Genomic DNA, 26,610 nt, shown 5'->3' with positions numbered 1-26,610 from the left:
GAAACAACCTCTGAAACAATCAACAGCAAAGCAGGACTCATGAGAATGGCGGCCCAGACCAGGTTAGTTCATTGTGGAGTACGTGTAGCTTGTTTACCAAGCAGTACGGTTATGGGCTTTCATTAAGTTATTTTCCAGCAGGGCTTTGGAATTTTGCTGTTAGTAGGCAGAAAGTGGGCCAAAGTCAATAAATCAAATGTTGTTTTATTTAACCTGTCATTATAGATGCCCATGTAAAGGAAGTAAGAATGCACTTAATCTAAATCATAAACCATCAATTACCGAACAGCAAGTTCTGTGAAAAGTAAAGAATGTAACTGTAGTATCTTAGAATTGAAAGGGACCACGGATGTCACTTCTTTTATTTACAATGAGGAAAATGGGAGAGAGAGAAAAGACAGGAGAGAACTTCAAAAAGTTCATGAGAAAATGGAATTAAAATATAATTTGTTTCCATAAACATTTTTTAAGTCCTTTGGACATTAAAGTCACATACCAACTTACTGAATAGTTTTTACACACAAATTGTATGCTTTCTCTTTTGGTGTCACAAATGGTTAAAATGCTCAACTACTAATGCAAGTTTGGAGTTTCAAACCCACCCAGAGATCTCCTGAAAGGAAGACTTGGTGATTTGCTTCTGAAAGGTCACAGCCTTGAAAACCCTATGGAATGTAGTTCTACTCTGACCCACATGGAGTTGCCATGATGGCAACTGGTTTGGTTTGATTGTTCTCAAATATATGATTAACAGGAGAAATACTAAGTTCAACAAGAAAACTGTATGTCCAGTAAAGTAATGTTACCACCGCAAAATCATACACACTGCTGTTTATGCTTGCTCCAAGACTGACCACATAGCTTTAGGCAAGTTACACCCTCTGCTCAAAAAACTTAGAAAACTTCCCATCATCTCCAGAAAGAAGTTCAAACTTTTTTGCTTGCTATGCAGTGTTCTCTTTGATCTAATCCCAATTTAGTTTTCCATTCAATTTGCCTACCTCTTAATGCCAAGGTCTTTGCTGTCTAGTTCAGGACCTCAGGAAATCCATGGTACATAAATGGTATGAGCTGGGCTGCTAACCACAAGGTCAGCAGTTCAAATCTACCAGTCTCTCCATGAGAGAAAGATGAGGCTTTCTACTCCAGTAAAGAGTTACAACCTCAGAAACCAAATACAAAGTTGTTATGACTTGGAACCATCTTGGAGGCATACCACCATCAAATGACACTAAGTGAATAAGTTAATGAAGAATGAGTAAATAAATGAAGGGGTATAAAATCAATCTATCAATTTATTTTATCTTAAATCACACTGACTTTTGGGGGCAGGGTGGGGCTGCATTATGCCATGAGCCAAAAACCAGTTTTTCTGTGCTGTGGGCCAGTCCAGAATACACTTGATTGCCTTTTTTCAGTGTTACATCTTCACTGTCATGGGTTTCATCTAGTTCTCATGCTGTGATGACATTTGTGAAGCATTGGCTCTGCTGCTTCAAGTGAGCAAGAAAAAACATTCCCCTTCAGAGTGAGTGTGAGGCTTTGGAGATAGGGCCTGGGCTGTTTTTAACCCCACTTTCACCCATCAAGGAACCCAGGTGTAGGGCAAAACCTGCACCGTCACGTTTAGCTTATGTTCCTATATGGTTCAGGTATAGTGGACCATATTCCTAGGTTTCATATTTAGGGAGAAATTTCTTATGAATTATTAGTGTAGCTCTGCTACACTTGTCTGCATGACCCAGAAGCTCTGATGCCTCTCCAACATTAAAGCAAAGCTAATATATGTGCCTATATGTTCAGTTATCGTTGTAATGGTGTATTTTTGTTTTGCTTTTTTGAGGTGTAGCTCACAGGGAGCATATATAGTTATGATCCATCACCTAAGAATACTACAGCAAGTTTAAAGGGTACTTAAAGGGTTAGAGTGGAGTTCTGGTGTGGCACTGTGGGCTAATGCACTGGACTAAAAAGTTGGTTTGAACTGCACAGTCAGAGATTCAGGCTTGCCAGCTGCTCCTAGGAAACCCTATACAGGGTCGCTATGGATCGGAATCGACTTGATCACACTTAACAACAACAAAAGGGTTAGAGTAGGGCAGAGGGGCAACCAGACAAACCAACTTTCTTTAATTCACCAACTCGCATTACTTCTAAACATTTTCCATGTTGTGATTCCTACTAATATTTCCTTCAAAGAAAGGTTTCGGGACTAAAAAATATATGAAGAAATCCTCTACTTCTTCCTTAGTACCCATGGGTTATAACTCAAATACATGACATCTTGACATCTAGAGAACAGGGATTCTGACTTCTTTATACTTGAAGAGAGTGATTATCAAAATGTACTTTTGAGAGCCCTAGGAATTTCTTTAGAGCTCCTGTAGGGACTCTTGCTGTTGGAGGGGAGGGCAGAAAATGGAACTGTTAGGGCTTCCACAATTCCACAATGCTGCACGTTGAGCAATTTTGCATATTGGGTGCCCACATAGACTTTCTGGGTAAAGAATGCATGCCGGTGTATGCGTTGACTTGAAGACTAAGATTTAGGATAATTAAAACATCAGGACATCCTCTTTTCACTAGTATTGTCAAAAAAAGATCAGTTTTCATCATGTGATAGTGGTATATGCTGACTATATACCATCTTCTGTTTTAGGTCTATTTTGGAAAGAAAGTGCAGTAGATAGAAAAAGGAACAGATATATGCCAAGTATAATGCTACTTGAAAAAACTAACACTCTTTATGAAAAACAAAAAACAGGCAAATAGGACTTACGGTGAAATTGTACAGCCCGAGGCATATGCATGATGTCCTGTGTATCGTATTTCACAGCGCACAACATTGTTAGAGTAGTCTGACTCAGGGACCAGGTAGCTGGGGTTCACACTGACCTAGGCAAGAAAAACAACATTTATGTTACAGATCTCATCATCTGTATTTACTGGTTAATTTATTTCTATTCATAGGGATTAGAACTAGAGAATGAGGTTCAACTAAATAAAGTTGGGAGGGGTGTTTTAGTTACACAGAAAAATTCTGGAAAATATATATAGGGAGAATATATACTCTTTTTCTGAAGCTCTTCAAAAAAAAAACAGCCTTCATTTGCCTAGGTTGGTTTAGAAATAGTTCTAGATGACATATAATTACTTTTACAACCAAGATTATTTTACATTTGAATCTGGAAAGGGGTTGGGGGTAGGCAGCTAATGATTTGCAATCTAAATAAATAACAGATGCATACATTATAAAGCCACTACCTTTAGAATGTAGTTTCCTGGTTGTACATCTGTAATATCAATCCACTGGCAGTCTATATCTGCATTATAGGTATCATAGCAGCCGGGACTCAACCCCTAAAACAACAAACAATATAATATATGATCAGAATATTATTATTCAGAAATCAAATCTTAAGTGAGAACTTCAAGGGTTTGACATAAAATCATACTTTTATTATATCTCTCTTGAAAAGTACATATTACATAGCCTGCAGATACAAATGATCCAAAATAAATATACCTAGCTTCTTAAGTAATGTAACAAATCATCAATGATAAATACACTGTAAAGTGACAAAATAGGCCTCAAGCAAAATTGTAGACTATTGTCAATTCAGGAATAGAGTGTACTTAATGTGGCACTGTAAGGAGCTCTGGTAGCGTAACGGTTACGAATCGGGCTGTGAACGGCAAGGTCAGCAGTTCAAAACTACCAGCTGCTCCGCGGGAGAAAGATGAGGCTTTCTGCTCCCGTAAAGATTTACAGCCTCGGAAACCCCGTTCAGGGTCGCTATGGGTTGGAACCGACTCGACGGCACTTAACAACAACAACAACAACAAATGTGGCACTGTAGGTTAATGTGCTGGACTGCAAAGTTGATTTGAACTACAAGGTGGGTGGTTCAAGGTCACTAGCTGTTCCTTGGAAACCCTACACAGGGTCACTATGGGTCAGAACTGACTCAACAGCACTTAACAACAACAACAACAATAGATGATTTGGAACAAATGTCCCCTTCTCATTGAAGCACTTCCTATTTGTCCCTCTTGAAAATGACCTGCCCATATTCTGAATTCCCATGATACTTTTCAATGTATAGCTTTTATAATTGTTTTCCATTTCTGGTTGTTATTATGTGTGGAACTGTAGGATCAACACTGGATTGTTTACCACAAGGTTGGCGGTTCAAATCCACCAGCCACACCTCAGGAACCCTATACCGATTCACTATGAGTTGGAAGTGACTCAACAGCACTTCAGCATAGGACTTTGAACCACAAGTTTGGTAGTATAAACCCACCAGCAGTTCCTTATAAAGCCTACACAGGGTTGCTATGAGTCAGAACTGACTTGATGACTCTTAACAACAACAACATATAAGAATATATCTAGTAACTTGCTGTTTGTTGTTAAGTGCTGTCGAGTCAGTTCCAACTCAGAACCAACTCAATGGCACACAGCCAGCCAGTCAGAGATTGTCAGCTAGTTAAGGGCAGAGCCTGTGTTTCATCTTTGAATGTGCCAGGAACAATTTTAAATGTGTTACATGCATGAGTTCAATTCTCAGAATTTTATGAAGTACGTTTTTATTATCTCCATTTTACAGATGAGGAAACTGAGGTATAATGAGGTCAAGTAACTTACCCAAGGATATTGCTAGTAATTGTTGAGCTGGTTTTGATCTTAAGCAATTTGGGTCAGAATTCCTGTTCTTAACCATCACACTATACTCTCTCACACATTGTCACTCACTGAAATATTTGTTAAGTTGAAGGTATGAATGCAGGCCTCAATGAATGAATGCTACATCACTCTACTTGCCAGGATATTTACTTCAGTAAGTAAAAGAATGCATTCTATAGGCTGGGAGGAGTTAATAGCAATGAATATAGAATAAGACTTGTTCCTTGCTGAAAAGAAAGATACAATCTGGAGAAGTTTTCTCATATTGGAGTCTGCAAGTATATTCTTGATTCCATTTGTTCTTCATGAGAAATTATAAATGTTGTATTTTCATTTTTATACTAACATAAAAAAATTAGAAACCACCAGCAAGAATCATTTGAACTCATTTGTTATTGTTAGGTTCCATTGGGTCATTACCAACTCATAGCAATCCTAAGCACAACAGACTGAAACACTGCCAGGTCCTGCGCCAACTTCATAATCCTTGCTACGCTTGCACCCATTGCTGCTGCCGCTGTGCCAATCCATCTCATTGGAGGTCTTCCTCTTTTTCTTGGATCCTCCACTTTACAAAGTATGATGTTCTTCTGCAGAGACTGGTCTCTCCTGATAATATGACCAAAGTATGAGAGACGAAGTCTGGTTACCCTGGCTTCCAAGGAGCATTCTGCCTGTACTTCTTCCAACACTACTTAACTCACTTGTTTGTTGTTAAGTGCTGTTGAGTCAATTCTGACTCACAGTGACCCTGTATAAGGTTTCCAAGGAGCAGCTGGTAGATTTGAACTGCCAACCTGTGGTTCACAGCACAGTGCTGATCCTACCATGCCACTGCCATTTAATTTCAGCATCTAAAATTCTCTGCCATTTCAGATCACCTTGGTCACCAAAAAGATGACAAACTATTTTTGGCATGGTCTTCCATGCAGGTTTGGATGCTGTTTGATTTGGGAAAAGCTGGGAAAAACTTTGCTGTCACACAGCATAGATAAGCCAAATTCCAAAGTGCCTGTGCATAGCAGTCAAAACTGTATCCCTTTGTTATTGCCTAGATCCTCACCACGGTCTGCATCAACTTACAATCATTCATGAACAGTATGACTACATACTGTGGAATTTTTAGCTTCTGATTCTAGCACATAATTCTGATTCTGGCATGTAGTACATACTGAGTAAGTGTTAGTTACTATCATTATCAAAATAATTGTTATTATTACCTTCATGACATTACAAGAGATTCATGGGATTAGATATCTACTTAAGGGTGTTTTTTTTATAAGGTTACAATGCCTATCTTTAAGTGAACAAAAGAATTTTAAAGAATGCTTAAACTGACATTCTTTAGAACAGAGTTTAAGTTAAGTATGAGCTTTAGCCCACCAATCAGTTTGTTGTAGTCTGGTGGACTGTGTGTTGCTGTGATGCTGGAGGCTATGCCACTGGTATTTTAAATGCTAGCAGGGTAACTTATGGTGGACACGTTTCAGTAGAGCTTCCAGACTAAGAGAGACTAGGAAAAAGGAGAGGCATAACCTACATCTGCATGGTTAGTCACTGAAAACATTATGAATAGACTAGAACATTGTCATATATAATGGTGAAAGGTGAGTCCCTCAGGTTGAAATTCACTCAGAATAAGCCTGGGAAAAGCTTACTCCTCAAAGTAGAGTTGACTTGTTATGACATGAATGGAGTAAAGCTTTCAGAATCTTCATTTTCTGATGGGGCACAATTCAAAATATGGAGAAACAGCTGTAAGCATCCATTAGTAATCAGAACATAGAATGTAAGAACTAATGAATCTTAAGAAAATTAGAAGTTGTCAAAAATAAAATGGAACACATAACGATTTTTATAATGCTACAATGCCTATCTTTAAGTGAACAAAAGAATCCTAGGCATTAGTGAGCTAAAATGGATTGGTACTGGCCATTTTGAATCTGACAATCATACGGTTTATTATGCCAGGAATGACAAATTCAAAAGGAATGGCATCACATTCATCATCAAAAAGTACATTTAAAGATCTGTCTTGAACTATATTAATGTCTGTGCTAGACTAGTATCAATATGCCCACAAGAAAGACCAGTTAATGCTACTATCATTCAAATTTACACACCAACCACTAAAGTCAGTGATGATAAATTTGAAGAATTCCACCAACTTCTTGAGTATGTAAAGGATCAAGCATGCAATCAAGATGTACTGATAATTACTGGTGATTGTAATGCAAAGGTTGTAAGCAAAAAAGGAAGGATTAGGAATTGGAAAATACAGCCTTGATGATGCTGAGGATTGCATGATAGAATTTTGTAAGACCAATGACTTATTCATTACAAATATCATTTTTAAATAAAATAAAAGTTGATTATACATATGGACCTCATCAGATGGAAAACATAGGAATCAAATTGACTACATCTGTGGGAAGAGACCATGGAAAAACTCAATATTAGTAGCCAAAACAAAGCCAGGGGCAGACTGCCGAAGAAACCATCAACTGCTTATATGCAAGTTCAGCCTGATGCTGAAGAAACTTAAAACATTTCCACAGGAGCCAAAATATGACATTGAATATATCCAAACTGAATTTAGAGAGCATCTTAAGAACAGAATTGATGCATTAGCACTAATGAATGAAGATTAGAAGAACTGTGGGATGACATCAAAAATATCATACAGGAAAGAAACAAAAGATCATTAAAAAGACAGGAAAAAAAGAAAAGACAAAAATTAGATGTCAGAAGAGACTCTGAAACTTACTCTCCACAGTAGACCTGCTAAAGCTACTGGAAGAAATGAGGAAGTAAAAGAGCTCAATGCAAATGTAAGCCTTGACTTACAATATTGAAGGATTCCCTGGGAAAAATATTGAATGATGCACAAAGCATCAAAAGAAGATGGAAAGCATGCACAGAGTCACTGTTACAAAAGAAAGGATTGATGTTCAATCATTCCAACAGATAGCATATGATCAGCAACTGATGGTCCTGAAGGAAGAAGTCCAAACTTTACTGAAGGTACTGGCAAAGAGCAAGGCTCAAGGGATTGACAGAACAGAAATTAAAATCTTTTAACAAACTGATGCAACACTGGAGACACTCATTCATCTATGCTCAGAAATTTGAAAGACAGCTACTTGTTCAACTGACTGGAAGAGATCCAAATTTATGCTCATTCCAAGTAGAGGTTAGCAATGGAATGTAGAAATCACCAAACAGTACCATTAATATCACATACAAGTAAAATTTTGTTGAAGATAATTCTAACACAGCCGCAACAGTACATTGACAGGGAGCTGCCAGAAACTGGAGTCGGATTCAAAATAGAAAGTGGAACTAGGGATATCATTGCCCATGTCAGATAAGTCTTGGCTGTAATCAGAGCATACTAGAAAACTGTTTACCTATGCTTTCTTCACTATGCAAAGGCTTTTGACTGTGGATTACGACAAACCATGGACCGTATTTTGAGTATTAAAGAACACTTGATTGTGCTCATATGAAACCTGTACATAGACCAACGGGCAGTTTTTGGAACAGAATAAGGGGACACTGATTGTTTTAAAATCAGGAAACGTGTGTGCCGAGGCTACATTCTTTCACCATGCTTATTCAATCTGTAAACTGAGCAAACAAGCCAAGAAACTTGATTATATGAAGAAGAACATGGTTTCAGAATTTGAGGAAGACTCCTTAACAGCCCGAGATATACAGATGATACAACTTTGCTTGCTGAAAGGGAAGAGGACTTAAAACACTTACTGATGAAGAACAAATACCACAGCTTTCAGTATGGGTTGAAGTTCAATGTAAAGAAAACACAAATCCTAAAAAGTGGATTAATAAATAATATCATGAAAAGTGGAGAAAAAATTGAAACTGTCAAATACGTCATTTTGCTTGGATCTACAATCAACACTTAAGGAAGCAACAGTCAAGTTTTCAAACAACATATTGCATTAGGCAAATCTGCTGTACAAAACCTTTTAAAAATGTTTAAGAGCGAAGATAATCAGTTTGATGACTAAGGTGTGCCTGACTCAAGCCATGGTGTTTTCAATAGCCTCATATACATGTGAAAGTTTGACAATGAATAAGCACCACCGTAGAATCATTGACGCATTTAAAGAGTTACAGTGTTGGTGAAGAATATTGAAAGTACCATGGACTGCCAGAAGAACAATTAAATCTATGCTGGAAGAAGTACAGCTAGAATGCTGCTTAGAAGCCTGGATGTAATACTTCGGCTCTCATACTTTGGACTTTTTACATATTACCAGGGAGAAAGACATAATGCTTGGTAAAGCAGAGGGTCATTGAAAAAGAGGAACACCCCCAATGAGATGGATTGTCATAGTGACAGCAGAAATGTGCTCAAGCATAACAAAACTTGTGAAGATGGCACAAGACCAGGCAGTATTTCCTTCTGTTGTGCATAGGGTGACTATTTGTTGGAGCCAACTTGAGGGTACCAAACAAGAAAAATGAGCTTTAGTGATCTAAATTAGTAAAGAAAGAAAGAGTTATTTTGACCATTAAATAAGCATTTCATATATTAGTACTATGAACATCAAAAATAAAAATGGATTAAATATGTGAAAGGACTTCAAAAAGTTCAGGAAAAAGTTCCATTGTCTTTCAATTCCATTTTTTCACTAACTTTTGAAGTCCTTTTCTAGAACCTACATTGAGGCTTTCTAAATTAGCTATTTAGTGTTAGTAACACATAATTGTTTGCTGCATTAAATTAATGAGGTGAATTTCACTGTTTCTAGTTTTGCATATGTTTATCACTTAAAATTGTTCCATAAGAATTTAATAGTTGTATAAACACGGCACATAACCACCACCACCATAAAAATGTATGATGAAGCTTTATCTAATTTTATGTTTGTATACATTTAAAACCAAAAAACTGAATCAGTTGCTGTTGACACGATTTTATCTCTTGGCAACCCCATATGTTTCACAATAGAACTGCGCTCCATATATTTTCTAATGTGTATGATTATTCAAAGTTAATTGTCGGGGCATTATTCCTAGGCACCTGTGGGTGAATTTGAACAACTAAACTTCAAATTAGTAGCTAAGCACTTAACCTTTTACCCCACTCACGGACTCCTGCGTACATTTAAGAAATACTATAATAAAACTCAGGAGCATGGTAGCACCATTGTGTTAGTATTGGACTGTGAACCATAAAGTTCACAGTTCAAACCCACCAGCCACTCCATGGGAGAAAGCTCAGGATTGCTGCTCCCGCAAAGATTTTAAGCCTCAGAAACCCGATATAGGGTCACTATGAGTCAGAACAGACTCAATGGCACTTAACAACAACTACAACAAAAATTTTTCCCCTTAAAAGACAAACATAAAAACTATATGTAAATCCAGTGAATAAAAAAGTTCATTAAGATGATGGTTAACAAGAATGTTATCATACAAATAAAATGGAGGACCCCAAGTTACAGGAGGCACATGAGTGCCATAAATATGGAAAGTGGAAGATTCAAAGATGTCAACACAGAATAAGCTGTCTACAGTGACTCTTCTTTTGTATTGGGGGGAATAAATCCAATCCTCCCGCACGTATACGTGCTATGGGATTTAGAGATCATTAAATGAAAATGGAATCTTTGTATGCACCCATGTGTAATATGCAGGGAGGTCTCCATCTCCTTTAGCTTAGAAAATAAGCATTACCCAAGGGCATGTGGAATTTAACCTTTCCCCACTTCAATTGCAATGATATTCTAAACTCAGAGAGAGAAGTAATGACAACATTTAGGTCATCAAAAAGCTTCCTGCCACAGCCCTGGAATTTCCTTCCCAAGATCACAGCTGCTGATCCTTTTGTGTCCTGGGTTATGTACATTCACTGCTCCTTGCCAAAATTGGGGCTGGAGTAAAATTATAATGTCCTTTCACAAATTAGGGTTTCTTATGGAAATACTGACATGGCTTTTAACTCACACGCACTTTCCAATTATAAAACACACAAACTGCTTAGTTCAGCAGTACTTTAAAATTTTATCCAAATTACATCTGACATCAATTATACCATAGGCTTAAATATACATATGTGGAGAAAGAATTCTGTCCTTCTGCTTGCCTTTATGTTATTAAAAGAGACAGTTTTTAGAAACTGTTTTATAAGAAATGTATTCCCTCTCCTTTTGCTTACCCTAATCATTATCCTATGTTTAGCTTAAAAGGTGAAAGGAGGAATGGTCCCACAGGGAGAAAATAGAGGTATCTTGTCTATAGTTCCTCGCCAAGCCAGTTAAAGAATACAAAATGAATGCAGGTGTTATAATCCATTCACTTTTCAGAGGAAACTGCTGTTTTTCATCACAGAAGAGAAAGAATATTTACACTGACCAGTAATCATGAATAGGGGCTACATGCATAGTTGGAAACACTTCAAGAGTATTTTGAATTGTCAAGCCATCATTTTCCTTTTCTCAGTTGTTTTCTATCTTGACTAGTTGTTGCTGTTATTAAGTGTTGTCAAGTCAGTTGCAATTCATAGCAACCCTGCAGAGGGCATCCAAGTACCGATTAGTGGGTTTGACCCACCAACCTTGTGGTTAGCAGTCCAGTGCTTATCCTACAGCCCCACTCCAGGACTCCTGACTCCCTAAATGAGACAGTTAATATAAGAGAAGTGGGGGGAAAGATGGAGTTGACCACTTTGTTTTCTCTCTGAAGCCTGTGGATTCCTGATTTCAGGATCCACCTTACCTGTGTATGTGCAGTACAGGCAAATCGCCTGTGGTAGCCATAGTCACAGGATGTGTCCTCTAAGCAGAAGCTTGCTTTGTGGCCTTCAGCAACTCTCCTCTGGGTGCTGGCATCGAGCAGATCATAGTGGCTGAATTCATCCATGCTGTGATAATGTCTAATGTCCCACACAACACAGAGACAGAGATCAGTTTCACACAGATAAATAAGAATATTAACTTCCCAGTTGCCTCACAAATTTGCTCTACAGTAAAACTGAGATCAATTTACCTTCTTCTTAAAAACAAACCCGGAGTCCTGGTGTGGCCCCATGGGTTAATGCGCTGGACTGCAAGGTTGGTTTTAACCACTAGGCTGGCAGTTCAAGCTTATCAGTTACTCCTTGCAAACCTTATACAGGGTCGCTGTGAGTCAGAACTGACTCAACGATTCTTAACAATGACAACAAAGAAAAACTCAGGCAAGGTCTCTCTCCACCCCAGGGACATAAGTCTACTAAAATTGTGATTTTAATTTTACCAATAGTGAGAAAAGGAGCTTTGGTGGTACAGCAAGTAAAACATTGGGCTTCTACCCACAAGATCAGTGATTCAAACCCACCAGTCACTCTCCATGAAGAAGGATCCAGCTCTCTGCCTCTGTAAAGATTTACAGTCTCTGAAACTCTAAGGAGAAGTTCTATTCTGTTCTATAGGAGTCAGAATCAACTTGACTGTGGGTTTGGTTTGCGTTTTGAAAAGAACTTTCTTGAATCCTTCTGTTTTTCTAGAATGCCCTGTATTTTAATACTAAATATTAAATATACAGCAAATTGTTTTTGCTAAGTGCCATTCAGTTGGTTCTGACTCATAGGGCCCCTGTACAGGGTTTCGAAGAAGGAGCTAGTGGGTTTAAATAGTTGACCTTGTGATTTAAACCGACTTTGAGATTCAGTGCTTATCCTACAGTGTCACATCAGTACTCCACAGTAAATTATGGTTGTTGTTATTGTTAAGTGTCATTGCGTCGATTCCAACTCATACTGACCTTACATAGGGTTTCCAAGGAACAGCTGGTGGGTTTGAACTGCTGACCTTGTGGTTCACAGTTCAGTGCTGATACAATGCCATACCAGGAGTCCTCACAGTAAATTATCTGTGCTTATTGAAACTCCCAGTATGTTCTCTGGTAAATTTTTGCCTGCTGCAACTGATATTTTATTTATTTGAAAAAATAAAAGCATATCACACTTGGGAGATTGCTATAATGTTTTCAAAAATCAAATTCTCACATTTAAAAGCATTAATAAAATGAAAATGAGAAATAATGACATTTTTTATCCACTATTACCATTCAAATAGCATAAAGTTTTCTTTAGAGATAAAAAAATTATATTTTATCAGCAAATTAGGTGGGTCATGTCTACTTTTCTTATTTCATGAAATAGAGGGTACTGATCTGTTTTATCTTCTCACATCAGGAAAGAACCAGAAGAAATAGCTTGAAATGCAGCAAGTTTAAGGATGCACATCAAGATTTCCTTGTCATTAACATCTGGGCAAATGACCAGGGCAAATTATAGAACACCATTATGTGAAAATCTTTTAATTTATGACAGATCAGGAAACACCCTTGGGCTTGATATAGGCCTTTTAAGAGATGGAGGGAAATCATCCTCAGCTGATGGAGTTTTGTCATCTGAGTCTTTCTTTGAGAATGGTATCTGACTCCTCCTGAAAATACAGTCTTAAACCTCTCAGATGTGGTCTTTATTAAATGGTAACTGTGGTGCTGGAGGATAAAGCACTCAACCTCAAGGTCAGTTTGAACCACAAGGTTGGTGGTTCAAACTCACTAGTTACTCCTTGGAAACCCTATACAGAGACGCTATGAGTTGGAATCAACTCAACGGCATTCAACAGCAACAACTAACCACAGTTCTGGTGTGGCACCATAGAATAAGCACTCAACTTCAAGGTTGGTTTGAACCTTAAGGTTGGCAGTTCAAACTCACCAGACACTCTTAAGAAACCCTATACAGGGTTGCTATGAGTTGGAACTGACTCGACTTGCACTCAACCACCACCACAGAGGCAGTATAATGGCTTCATTATACTGAACAGTGAATCACAAGGTCTGTGGTTTGAGTCCACCAGTTGCTCTGAGTGAGAAAAATTAAGCTTTCTCCTCCAGAGATGATTACAAGCCTCAGAAACCTATATAGGATAAACACTCAACCTCCAGGACAGTTTGAACTGCAATATTGGTTCAAACTCACCAGCTGCTCCTTGAAAACCCTAAACAGGGTCACTATGCATCAGAACTGACTCAATGGCATATAATAACCATAACAACAACAACCAGAGGTAATCTTGGTTGTGAAATTTTTTTTTCAGAAATCCTAACTGTAGTATCTTGGAGTAAAATTCTACCAATGCCAATTGCTATATCTGATCAACAATTTAAAAAAAAATAGACTTTCCAATTCAAAGAACAGGAGCTGGTAGTTGATGGATTATCTTAATATAACCTCCCTTGATTATGTAATGTTACACAGATAATTCTGAATGGAAATAACAGAACATTTTTGTTTGTTTGTTTGAGAAATAAAACTTGGATTTATTGTAACAAAAACATCTGAAAGATTAAAAAAAAAAATACAAAACTCAAAATTATCCACTTACTGGTGACAACTATGCCATTCCCAGGAATATCTTGGTCTGCTTGGTAAGAAGTCAGATGTCCCTTGGTTTTTCACTCTTTGGGGAAATCTTAGTAGCACCCTGTGATCATAATCTCTAACATCTGCCCTGTATGCTGATCTAAAATTTTGAAAAAGAAAAAAAATTATTCACAGTATATTAACTCAATATAAAACTATAAACAAAACCTCATCATAATATAATAGTGACAACGTTATTCCTTAAAGTAGACTATCAATTCCAAGTGGCCCAGCATTCTATTTTGTTTATTGCAGATTTCACAGATCTTAGAACAGTGCCTGGCAAGTCAGATTCAATGAGTATTTGTTGACTGTGTAAATGAATGATAAGCATGGAAATCCCCAGAGCTTTAAAGTAACAAACATAATAAAATTAGCACTAACATTTTACATGTAATAAATAAACTCTGCATTTATAATCAATTCAACAATTCAATTGAATAATATGAATGAATAAAACTGAGGGAGAAATTATCTCAAATAAGAAATAACCCATAGATACTCATTAGTAAGGACCTTAAGGTGTTTGTTTGTTTTTCACAATTATGGTGTCTGTTAGGGAAAATCAGGGTCAGAAATGGTCAAGATATAGTTCTTCTAATCAGGACATCCTTTCCTTTGACCTTTGTACCACTGTCCAGACCTCTGCTCTGCTCAGGCAATATTACAAAGCTCTTTTTTTTAAAAAAAACAAAACAAAAAACTTTTTATTGTGAATTATGTGATTGTTTACATGGGAGAACATTAGCTTTACATTAATTCTATCATATTTTATTTCATTGCCATGGTTACAATCCCCTCCATGCCTCATCAAACATCCAAAGAGTACACCCCGAAAGCCTGCCCGCCCCCACCCACATTGTCAGCACACAGAAGGACCTTAAGTTTTACAACACATTTCTTCTTAGACAGTTAGCTAAGATGCAAAGTGGGAAAATAATTGGAAACACACACACCAAGATTTAGATGAATAATTTTGTATCTTCACTACATTCCAAACAAGAACAAATGTAATAATAGGAAGTATAGTGGTGTGTTTCTCTGCTATTCTTAAAGGTTTTGGTGACTAAATATTCAGAAGTAGTTCATCTCTCCTTCTTCCTAGTCTTCATCTGTGTACATACTGATGAAGATAAAGACCACAGCCTTCAGTGTGGATTGCATCTCAATGTAAAGAAAACAAAAATCTTTACCACTAGACCAATAAACAACATTTTCATCAATAGAGAAAAGAACGAAGTTTTCAAAAACTTCATTTTGCTGGGATCAACCATCAACTACCATACAAGCAGTGGTCAAGAAATCAAATGACGTATTGCATTAAGGAAATCTGCTGCACAAAAGCTTTTTAAAGTGTTGAAGAGCAAAGATGTCAGCTTGAGGACTAAGGTGTGCCTGACCCAAGCCATGGTATTGTCAATAACCTCATATGCATCTGAAAGCTGGACAGTGAATAAGGCAAACCATAGAAGAATTGATGCTTTTGAGTTATAGTGTTGGAGGAGAATACTGAAAGTGCCATGGGCAGCCAAGAGAACAAACAGATCTGTGTTGGAAGAAGTGCAGCCAAAGTGCTCCTTGGAGGCCAGGATGGCCAAACTTCATCTCTCATACTTTGGACATATTGTCAGGAGGGAACAGTTGCTGGAGAAGGATATCATGTTTGGTAGGGTGGAGGGTCAGAGAAAAAGAGGAAGACCCCCAGTGAGATGGATTGGCAAAGTGACAGCATCAATGGGCTCAAGTGTGGCAACAATTGTGAGGTTGGCCCAGGACCAGGCAGTGTTTCATTTTGTTGTGCATACCGTTGCTATGAGTCGGTGCCGATTCGAAGGCACCTAACAACAATAACAACAAGTGGTGTGAATAAAGCAAGATTTTAGGAAGAAAATCATGAGCTTGAATTTATTCTCTTTGATTTGCCTATCAGTTATAAAGGGCCAAAGTAGAAGAAATATATAAGTAAACATTGCTGTTGTCTTCTAATATATATTTTTGTGAATATATGTTCAAGTATTATTGATGACCTTATTTCACACCTTAAAAATATTCATAGGACCTATTAATACATCTTTTGCTCCCTCTGCTGGTTGTCTAGCAGCAAACACATTCCCAAAATTGCTGTGATTTTATTTTAGGATTGATGGAAAACAAAGTTCTTGCTCATGGCATGGTCTTTTATTTGGCTGGGTACCCAAACCCAAGTTACTGGTTGCCTCAAATAAAACAAGGGAACAATCTTTGCCAATGAGGTTGCCAGAGTGGCAAACTTACCTCCAATCTTTTAAAAGGTATTGCAAGGATTTTTTTCACACCTTACTGTATGTGTATAGAAAGTTACAGGAAATAATTGGCTACAAAGTTTCAAGAATATAGGAAAACGGAAGTTGGAAAAAGAATACAGACATGCAGATTCTAAAATTAGGGTTTTCTCCATCCCCCTGATCTGTACAAGAAGTTGAGAGACAGAACCCAAAATTTAAGTCTCCATCCAAATTAGCATGTGCAGGAGGTCACGTCCCACTTTCCAGGTCTTGACCCACTTCTCAACTTTTGTCTGCGCCTAACAGGAGGCATCAGAATCAAGCACAAATGTAGCCCCCACCTGGCCAGGCAGTTTTCCTCGGCGGCACATCTCAGATTATACATAGACATCTTCTGCACATACGTGGAAGCCTGGATGTAGTAGGGGTCAGGCACCAGGTCCGGAAGACCTAAAGGTCAGCAGAGTGGACAGTAGTGAGATAACCCCACGCCCTCCGCTAGGACACTCGATTCCTCTAGATTCCTTACTTCTCACCCTTCCTCACCCCTTGCCAATCGGGCCCTGGGATGGGCAGCATAAGCGGGAAAACCGGGGACGCCTAGAGTTGCAAAGTAAAATGGAAAGGAAGCAGGAGGAGCCAGGCGCGCGCGGTTTCCACCAAATTCCAGGGCTGCTTCTGCAGACACTGGGGGAGGGGTCCTATCTGTGGGGTTTATGGCCCGCCGCGCCCAGACAGCCACGTCGTGGTGCCACATACTTGGGGATAGGGTGTGGGGGTGCGTACAGTGGACTTTGAGTCACTTACCGTATTGGAAGTAGCCGGTGCCGTATCCAGGCCGGCTTCTGCCCCCAGGCCGTGGTCTCTCGTACGTGTCGTAGTAGTTGTAATAAGGGTTGTCCTCCGAGTACTTGTAGGAACCGTATGGGTCATCACCCACCATGCCGTCCACCCGGCTTGGCGGCCGCAGGTTACTGAGCGCCGGGCGCACTCTCTGCTCAGTCCTGTTGCTGGACCGCGAGTCGCCAGCGCTGCGAGGTCCCGACGGCGTGTAGCCAACTTGGAACCAGTGGCGGGCGGCGGGCCTGGAGCGAGGGGATGTGGTTCCCGACGAGCCAGCCGCCTGCGCCCGCGACACCGCCGTGCGGTTGTTACGGAGCAACAAGACCGGTGTACGCGGCTGCGAAGCTGCAGCCCCGGGGTCCCGGCGGCGCTGCGGTTGGTACTGTGAACCCAGGCTCAGTAGGCTGAACACCTGCCCGTTGTTCTCCCATTGGATCCTCTGCCTCCAGGCTCCCGGCGCTGCCGGCGGCTCACGCGGGGGCTGCTGCTGGCCCGCGGCCGGCGAGGCGCAGCGCAGGAGCGCGTAGAGCTGCAGCGGGCCGAACAGGAGAGCGGTCCAGGAGAGGCGCATCGCTCGCTTTGCTGGATTGTACCCACTTGTGGCAGACGTGGTTTGGAGAAAATAAAAACGGGGCTCAAATCACGTGAGAGAGGGAGAAATCATCCAGCAAAGGAGGCGGGCCAAGCTGGGTGTTTTAGGTCTCACCAAACAATGCCAAGGATGGGTTGCAGACCCTCCCGCAATAAAGACAGTTGTTGGGATGCGGCGCTCGGTTCTCTTCCCTTTACCAAACCTTGTGGAACACGTCGGGGAGCGACGCGGCGACCTCGGCGAACAGGCAGTGTCTGCAGTGAGAGAAGAAGAGATTTTAAATTCTCTGACACGTTTGCAAAGTTACACAAGCGGTTCTGGCCGTGCCGCCTCTCCGCTATTTGTTCACGTAAGGAGATTGGAAACGTGCAAGGCTGACAGCTCTGAGCCTTTGCCCCTCCCTACGCTCCCGGTCCCTTCCTCCTCCCCCCCAGACACGTTGCAAAGAGAGAGTAAAGGGGAAAGAAGAAAACGGAACACACATTCTGAGACACCCTCAGCTTAATCTGGACCGAGCATGCAGGAATTTAAAAAGACTCAGACAGACGAAGTCAGCCAAGCCATGGGGCGACGCCAAAATATGCATGGACAAAAATGCTATGAGGTCACCAGCCCTGGAGAGGCGGGAAGGGAAAAGGCAGGGAGGGTGCTGGGGGCATGAGCCGGGGGAGGGGAGAGAAGATTGTGACTAAACTTTATCCATAAAGGAGTTAACCAGACAAATTTCACAATGCACACTCACAAGCTTTATGGGAAGCACGCTCAGCAAATAAACCCTAGGATATCAAATTTTGTTTTTCTGTAGTAGGTAATATGAGAAATGGGTTGTAAATTTGTTTCTTACAGATAATATTTTAATAACCAATAGTGAAATTTTACACGAAGCAAAGCCAACTGAAGCTGAAGCGATGAACAAACCTGGCCTTCACAATGCAGGCCTGATTGTATATTGAGTGGAAGTGAAGAACATTTTTTCATCTGGACAGTGTCTACGAGGAAGTTTCTTTCATTAAAGGGATCTGTAACAAGTGGGCCTAAGAGCACCAAGAAGGCAACTTCAAATGAGCCATTCTGACCAGTACTGACCTTTTGTTTCTTCTCTTCTACTTTTTTTTTTCTCAGATGAGCCACCAGGATCCCTGGGGGAACAATTGTATGCATTCCAAGAGCATAGATTTGCAACTGGTTTTATTATCCCCTATCTGTCAACAAGTTGCACATGTTGATTTCTTTACTGAATTGTTGTTAAGTGTGAAGCAGTGGGGTCTGCTTCACAGTGACCCTATCAAGAGTTTCCAATGAGTGGCTGGTGAGATTGAAACACAGACCTTGCTATTAGCAGTCCATTACTTATCATACAGTATCAAACCAGTACTGAATTAGTGGTGACAAAAGCACTATGCATGCTAGCAGGATAAGGGGAAGAATATGCCCAGCATTTCTCAAGCTGAAAGAACTGAAGAAAAGATTTGAGTCTCAACTTGCAATATTGAAGGATTTTATGGTCAAAATATTGAATGATGCAGAAAACATTAACAAGATGGAGGGAATTTGATACAGTCACTGTATCCAAAAAAAAAAAAAAGAAAGAAAAGAAAACTGGTCAATGTTCAACCATTTCAAGAGGTAGCTTATGATCAAGAGCCAATGATACTGAAGGAAGAAGTGCAAGGTGCATTGAAGGCATTGACAAAGGACAAGTTTCTGGGAATGGATGGAATTCAAGTTGAAATCTTTAAACAAACTGATGCAGCACTGGAGGCACTCATCTATGCCAAGAAATTTGAAAGACCTAGCCAACTGAATGGAAGAAATCCATATTTGTACCAATTCCAAAGAGAGGTGACCCAATGGAATGTGAAAATCATCAAACAATATAATTAATATCAGGTGTAAGTAAAATTTTGCTCAAGATAACGCAGAAACAACTGCAACAGTACACTGAAGGGAACTACCAGAGGTTCAAACTGGATTCAGATGAAGAAAGATGTGGAACGATGGATATCATTACTGACATCAGATGGCTCTTGTCTGAAAGCATGTTGTTGTCATTATGTGCCGTGGAGTCGGTTCCAACTCATAGCGACCCTGTACAGGGTTTCCGAGGCTGTAAATCTTTACGGGAGAAGAAAGCCTCATCTTTCTCCAGTGGAGCAGCTGGTAGTTTAAAACTGCTGACATTGTGGTTCCCAGCCCTATTTGTAACCACTACGCTACCTGAGCTCCTTTGTCTGAAAGCATAGGACACCAGAAAGTTATTTACCTGTACTTTACTGAGCATGCAAAGGCTTCCACCTGTGTGGATCATGATAATCTATGGGTAACATTGGGAAGAATGGGTATTCTAGAACACTTTCTTGTTCTCACGAGGAAGCTGTACATAGAGAAAGAGACAATTGGTTGAACAGCACAAGAGGACACTTTTTTTTTTTTTTTTTGCTGTTTGTTAGGTGCTGTCATGTCAGTTTCAACTCACACAGACCTTATGAACAACAGAAAGAAACATAGCCTTGCCCTGCACCATCCTCACAATCACTGCTAAAGCCCACTGCTCCTGCCACTGTGCTAATCCATCTCATTGGTGGTCTTCCTCTTTTTTGCTGACCTTCCACTTTACCTAGGATAATATTCTTTTCCAGGGACTGATCCCTTTTTATAATGTCCAAAGTGTGACAGAAGTCTGGCTATCCTGGCTTCTAAGGAACATCCTAACTGTACTTCTTCCAACACAGATTTATTTGTTCTTCTAGGAGTCCTGGTGTGGCGCTGCGAGTTAATGTGCTGGACTGCAAAGTTGGTTTGAACTGCAAGGTCAGTGGCTCAAACTCGCCAACGACTCCTCAGGAACTTTATATAGGGTCACTATTGGTCAGAATCGACCAAACAGCACTTAGTAACAACATTAATAACACTCAGGGAAGAAGTATTCAAGAAGTCAAATGACGAATTGCATTAAGCAAAGATGATATACAAGACCTCTTTAAAGTGCTCAAGGGCAGCCCATAGTACTTTCAATATTCTCCTCCAACACCATAACTCAAAAGCATCAATTCTTCTACGGTCTCATTGCATGCATATGAGATTATTGAAAACACCATGGCTTGGGTCAGGTGCACCTTAGTCCTCAAGCTGACATCTTTGCTCTTTAACTCTTAAAAAAGGTCTTGTACAGCAGATTTGCTTAAAGCAATACGTCATTTGATCTCTTGACTGCTGCTTCTGTGAGTGTTGATAGTTGATCTAAGAAAAATGAAGTCCTTGACAGCTTCAATCTTTTCTCCCTTGATAAGAATGTTGTTTATTGGTCCGGTGATGAGAATTTTTGTTTTCTTTACATTGAGATGTAATCCATACCAAAGGTTGTGCTCTTTGATCTTCATCAATATATGTTTTATGTCCTCTTCACTTTCAGCAAGCAAGGTTGTATCATCTGCATATTGCTGGTTGTTAATGACTCTTCCTCCAATCCTGATGCCACGCTTTTCTTCATAGAACTCAGTTTCTCAGATTATTTGTTCAACAATACAGGTTGAATAAGTATAGTGAAAGAATACAATCTTGTCACACACCTATCTTAATTTTAAACATTCAGTGTTCCCATGTTCTGTTTGAACAACTGCTTCTTGGTCCAGGTCCAGATTCCTCAGAAGTACAATGAAGTGTTCTGGAACACTCATACTTCTTAATGTTGTCCATAGCTTGTCATGATCCACACAGTTGAAAGCCTTTGCATAGTCAATAAAGCATAGGTAAACATCTCTGCTTTCAGCCAAGATCCATCAGACATCAACAATGATATCCCTTGTTCCATGGCTTCTTCTGAATCTGGCTTGAACCTCTGGAAGTTCTCTGTCAACGTATGATTGTAGCCATTTCTGTATTACCTTTAGCAAAACTTTACTTGCATGAGATATCAAAAATTTTGCCCGATGATTTCTGCATTCTGTTGGGTCACCTCTCTTTGGAAATGGGCACAAATATGGATCTATTCCAATCAGTCGGCCAGTTAGCTGTCGTCCAAATTTCTTGGCAGAGATGAGTGAGTGCCTCTTGTGCCGCCTCACTTTCTTGAAAGATTTCAATTTTTATTTCATCAATTCCTGTTGCCTTGTTCTTTGCCAATTCTTTCAATGCATCTTGGACTTTCTTCTTCAGTATCATTGGCTCTTTATCATATGCTACTTCTTGAAATGGTTGAACATTAACCATTTCCTTTTGGTACAGTGACTCTGTGTATTTCTTCCATCTTCTCTTGATGCTTTCTGCCTCATTCAATAATTTGTCCAGAGAATCTTTCAATAATGAAAGTTGAGGCTTGAATTTTTTTCTCAGTTCCCCCAGCTTGAGAAATGCTGAGCATGTTCTTCTTTTTTGGTTTTCTGATTCCAGATCTTTGCACAATTTATTGTAATATTTGATTTTGTCTTCTTGAGCTGATCTTTGAAATTTTCTGTTCAGCTCTTGGACCTCCTCTTTTCTTCCATTTGCTTTAGCATCTCTACGCTGGAGAGCAAGTTTCACTATCTCTTCTGACATCCATTTTGGCCTTTTCCTTCTTTCTTGTCTTCTCAATGACTTTTTTCTTTCTTCATGTATGATGTTCTTGATGTCATCCCACAACTCTTCTGATCTTTGGTCTTTAGTGTTTAATGTATCTGTTCTTCAGATGACCTCTAAATTCAGGTGGGATATATTCAAGATCATATTTTGGCTCTCGTGGACTTGTTTTCATTTTCTTCAGCTTCAGTTTGAATTTTCATATGAGTAATTGATAGTCTGTTCCACAGTCTGTCCCAGGCCTTGTTTTGACTGATGATACGGAGTTTTCCATCTTCTCTTTCCACAGATGTAGTCAATCTGATTTCTATGTATTCCATCTGGTGAGGTCCATGTGTATAGTCATCTGTTATGCTGTCTAAATAAGGTAATTGAAATGAACAAATCATTGGTTTTGCAGAATTCTATCATGCATTCTCCAGCATCATTTCTATCATCAAGGCCATATTTTCCAACTACTGATCCTTCCTCTTTGCTTCCAACCTTTGCATTCCAATCACCAGTAATGATCAATACATCTTGATTGCATGTTTGATCAATTTCAGATTGAAGAAGTTGGTAGAATTCTTCTATTTTATCCTCACTGGCTTTAGTGGTTGGTGCATAAATTTGAATAATAGTGGTATTAACTGAGCTTCCCTGTAGGTGCATGGATATTATCCTATCACAGACAGCGTTGTACCTCATGACTGATCTGGATATGTTCTTTTTGACAATGAATGCAAAACCATTCCTCTTCTATTTGTCATTCCCGGCATAATAAACCATGTGGTTGTCAGATTCAAAATGGCCAATACCAGTCCATTTCAACTCACTAATGCTTAAGATATCAATGTTTATGTGTTCTATTTCGTTTTTGACAACTTCTAATTTTCCCAGATTCATACTTTATTTATTCCATGTTCTGGTTTTCAGTGGATGTTACAGTTCTTTCTCTTCATTTTGAGTTGTGTCCCTCAACAAATGAAGGTCCCATGGTCTTTCTCCCATGTTATCACGTTATCACGTTATCATGTTATCACGGTCAACTCTACTTTGAAGAGGCAGCTCTCCCCAGTCTCATTTTGAGTGCCTTCCAACCTGAGGGGCTCATTTTCCAGCACTATATCTGATAGTGTTTCTCTGCTGTTCATAAGGTTTTCAGTGACTAAAGATTCGGAAGTAGTTCATAATTCTTTCTTCCTACTCTGTCTTTGTCTAGAAGCTCATCTGAAACCTGTCCACCATGGGTGATTCAGCTGGTTATTTAAAATACCGGTGCCATAGGTTTCAGATACATGGCAACTCACAAGCCATCACAGTATGACAAACTGGCAGACGAGTGGTGGTTCTGATTCATAGCAACCCTATATAAGGTTTCCTAGAAGCAACTGGTGAGCTTGAACTGCTGACCTTGCAGTCCAGTGCATTAACCCACAGCACCATACCAGGATTTCCTGAGTATTGATAATGGATACAAGCAAAACGAAGTATTTGGCAACTTCAGTCTCTTTTCCATGTATCATGATGTTTGATGTCTTTACATTGAGGTACAATCCATATTGAAGAATGTGGTATTTGATTTGATTTTCTTTAATAAGTCTTTTAAATTCTCTTCCATTTCAGCAAACAGGTTGCATCAGCTGCATATTGCAGAATGTTAATGAGTCTTTCTTTAATATGGATGCCAAATTCTTCTTCCTATAATGTAGCTTCTCAGATTGTTTGCTCAGCATACAGATTGAATAAATATGGTGAAAGAATACAACCATGGCATGCACATTTCCTGATTTTAAACTATTCAGTGTCCCCTTGTTCTGTTTGAATGATTGCCTCTTGGTGTATGTACAGGTTCCTCATGAGCAAAATTAAGTGTTATGAAATACCCATTCTTCCCCATGTTGTCCAATAGCTTGTCATAATCCACATAGTCAAAAGCCTTGGCAGAGTCAATACAGGACAGCTAAACATCTTTCTGGTTTTCTGTGCTTTCAGCCAAGATCAATCTGAACAACAGCAATGATATCCCTCTTTCCATGTCCTTGTCTGAATCTGGCTTACTCCTCTGGTAGTTTCTTTCCAATATACAGTTATAGCCATTTTTAAATTATTTTGAGCAAAATTGTACTTGCAAGTGATATTCATGATATTGTCCAATGATTTCCACATTTCTTTGAGTCACTACTTTTTGGAATGTGTACAAATATGGATCTCATCCAATCAGTAGCTGTCTTCCAAATATCTTGGAATGGATGAGTGAGTTCCTCCAGTACTGCATCAGTTTGTTGAGAGATTTCAATTTGTATTCCATCAAGTCCCAGAGCCTTGTTCTTTGCCAATGCCGTCAGTGCACATTGGACTTCTTTCTTCAATATCATTGGCTCTTGCTCATATGTTTTATCTTCAAATGGATGAACTTCTTTTTTTTTTTTTTTGGTATAGTGATTTTGTGCATTCCTTTCATCTTCTTTTTATACTTTCTGTATCATTCAATATTTTGTCCATAGAATCCTTCAATATTTCAAGTCGAGGCCTGAATTTTTTCTTCATTTCTTTCAGTTTGAGAAATGTTAAGCATTCTCTTCCTTTTTGGTTTTCAAATTCCAGATTCCCTTGAATTTTTCATTATTATACTTAACATTGTCTCGTCAAGCTGCCATTTAAAATTTTTTCTTTAGGTCTTTTACTTCTTCATTTCTCCCATATGATGCAGCATTTCTATGCTGGAGAGAAAGTTTCAGAGCCTCTTCTGATATCCATTTTAGTATTTTCTTCGTTTTGAAACGTCTTAATGACCTTTTGCTTTCTTCCTGTGTGATGTTCTTAATGTCATACAACAACTCTTTTGGTCTTCTGTCATAGGTGACTAATGCATAAAATGTGTTCTTGAGGTGAACTCTTAATTCAAGTGCAATATGTTCAAGGTCAAATTTTGGCTCTTTGGGACTTGTTTTCATTTTCTTCTGCTTCAGCCTGAATCTGCATATGAGCAATTGATGGCCTTGTTTTGGCTGATGATGTGGAGCTTTTACATGGTCTATTTCCACAGATGTAGTAAATTTGATTTCTGTGTATTCCATCCTATGAGTTCCACACATAGTATCACTTTTTATGTTGTTTTTAAAAGGTATTTGCAATTAATAAGTCATTGGTCTTGCAAAATTCCATCATGTACCCTCCAGCATCATTTCTATCATCAAGGCCATATTTTCCAAGTTCTCTTTGTTTCCAACCTTTGCATTCCCATTGCCAGTAATTATAAATACATCTTGATTGCATGTTTGATCAATTTCAGACTGAAGAAGTTAATAGAATTCTTTAATTTCATCATCACTGGTTTTAGTGGTTGATGTGTAAAATTTGAATAACAGAGATATTAACTGGTCTTCCTTGTTGTTGTTAAGTGCCGACAAGTCAATTTTGACCCATAGCGACCCTGCATATGGTTTCCGAGGAGCAGCTCGTGAGCTTGAACCACTCACCTTGCAGTTCAAATGGCTTTGCAGTCTGGCACATTAACCCACAGTGCCACACCAGGACTCCGGTCTTCCTTATAGACATATAGCACAGACATCATTATAGTTTAAGATAGATCTTTAAATGTTCTTTTTGATGATGAATGTGATGCCATTCCTTTTTTTTTAAATATTTTATTGTGAATTATATGATAGTTCACATGGGAGAACTTTAGCTTTGCATTCATTCCATCTTATATCATCTCACTGCCATGGTTCCAATCCCCTCCATGCATCATCAACCACCCAAAGGGTATATCCCAGAAACCCTACCCTACACTTCCCCCTCCTCCCCCCCAGTTTTCAGCCCACAGTCCCTTTCCCTCTCTGGATCCAACGTCCCCAGTTGCTTCATCACTCCACGTCATCATTTCTGTCACTATCTCAGGCATCTCTGTTTCTCTGGGTAGGGTCCTGCTCTCGGCTCTTCTCCGTTGATGGTCCCAGAGGCCTCCGCTCCTATCCTGGAGAATTAATCACTCCCTTCCTTGTTACAAAACTGCCATCTTTGCATTTCCAACCCTCATAATCCGTCCTGATAAGCATTATTCACTACAGTATCAGGTGTTACCCATCTGCATCTCCTTTCATCGGCTCCGCCCAGAGAGATTGAATAGTACCTACTGGAGATTCTGCCTTCTGCCATGCTCCTTAGCACCAGGTTCCCTCCTGAAAGCTTGTAAGCCAGTCATTTCTTGCCTTTGCAGTCCCCCACCCCC

The 26,610-nt window shown here is 39.4% G+C and overlaps 1 protein-coding gene across 2 annotated transcripts; it reads right to left on the bottom strand.

Annotated features, from left to right (window-relative positions):
- Positions 1 to 2,775: 2,775 nt before the first annotated feature.
- Positions 2,776 to 17,819, bottom strand: LOX (lysyl oxidase). Of its 2 annotated transcripts, XM_006871640.1 has the most exons (7): positions 17,698 to 17,819; positions 17,213 to 17,601; positions 16,747 to 16,855; positions 14,104 to 14,241; positions 11,441 to 11,597; positions 3,265 to 3,360; positions 2,776 to 2,895 (listed from the first exon to the last, which is right to left on the bottom strand). In XM_006871640.1, the coding sequence occupies exons 1-7, from the start codon at positions 17,817 to 17,819 to the stop codon at positions 2,776 to 2,778; spliced, it is 1,131 nt and encodes a 376-aa protein (XP_006871702.1). The 2 variants fall into 2 exon arrangements, with proteins under 2 accessions (XP_006871702.1, XP_006871701.1); XM_006871639.1 differs by having other exon boundaries at positions 17,213 to 17,819.
- Between the last annotated feature and the right edge of the window lie 8,791 nt (positions 17,820 to 26,610).

The sequence above is a fragment of the Chrysochloris asiatica genome, unplaced genomic scaffold (assembly GCF_000296735.1).
Source record: "Chrysochloris asiatica unplaced genomic scaffold, ChrAsi1.0 scaffold00171, whole genome shotgun sequence".
Taxonomy (NCBI): Eukaryota; Metazoa; Chordata; class Mammalia; order Afrosoricida; family Chrysochloridae; genus Chrysochloris; species Chrysochloris asiatica.
Note: the sequence above shows the minus strand (reverse complement) of the source record. Positions and strands in the feature narration are given on the sequence as shown.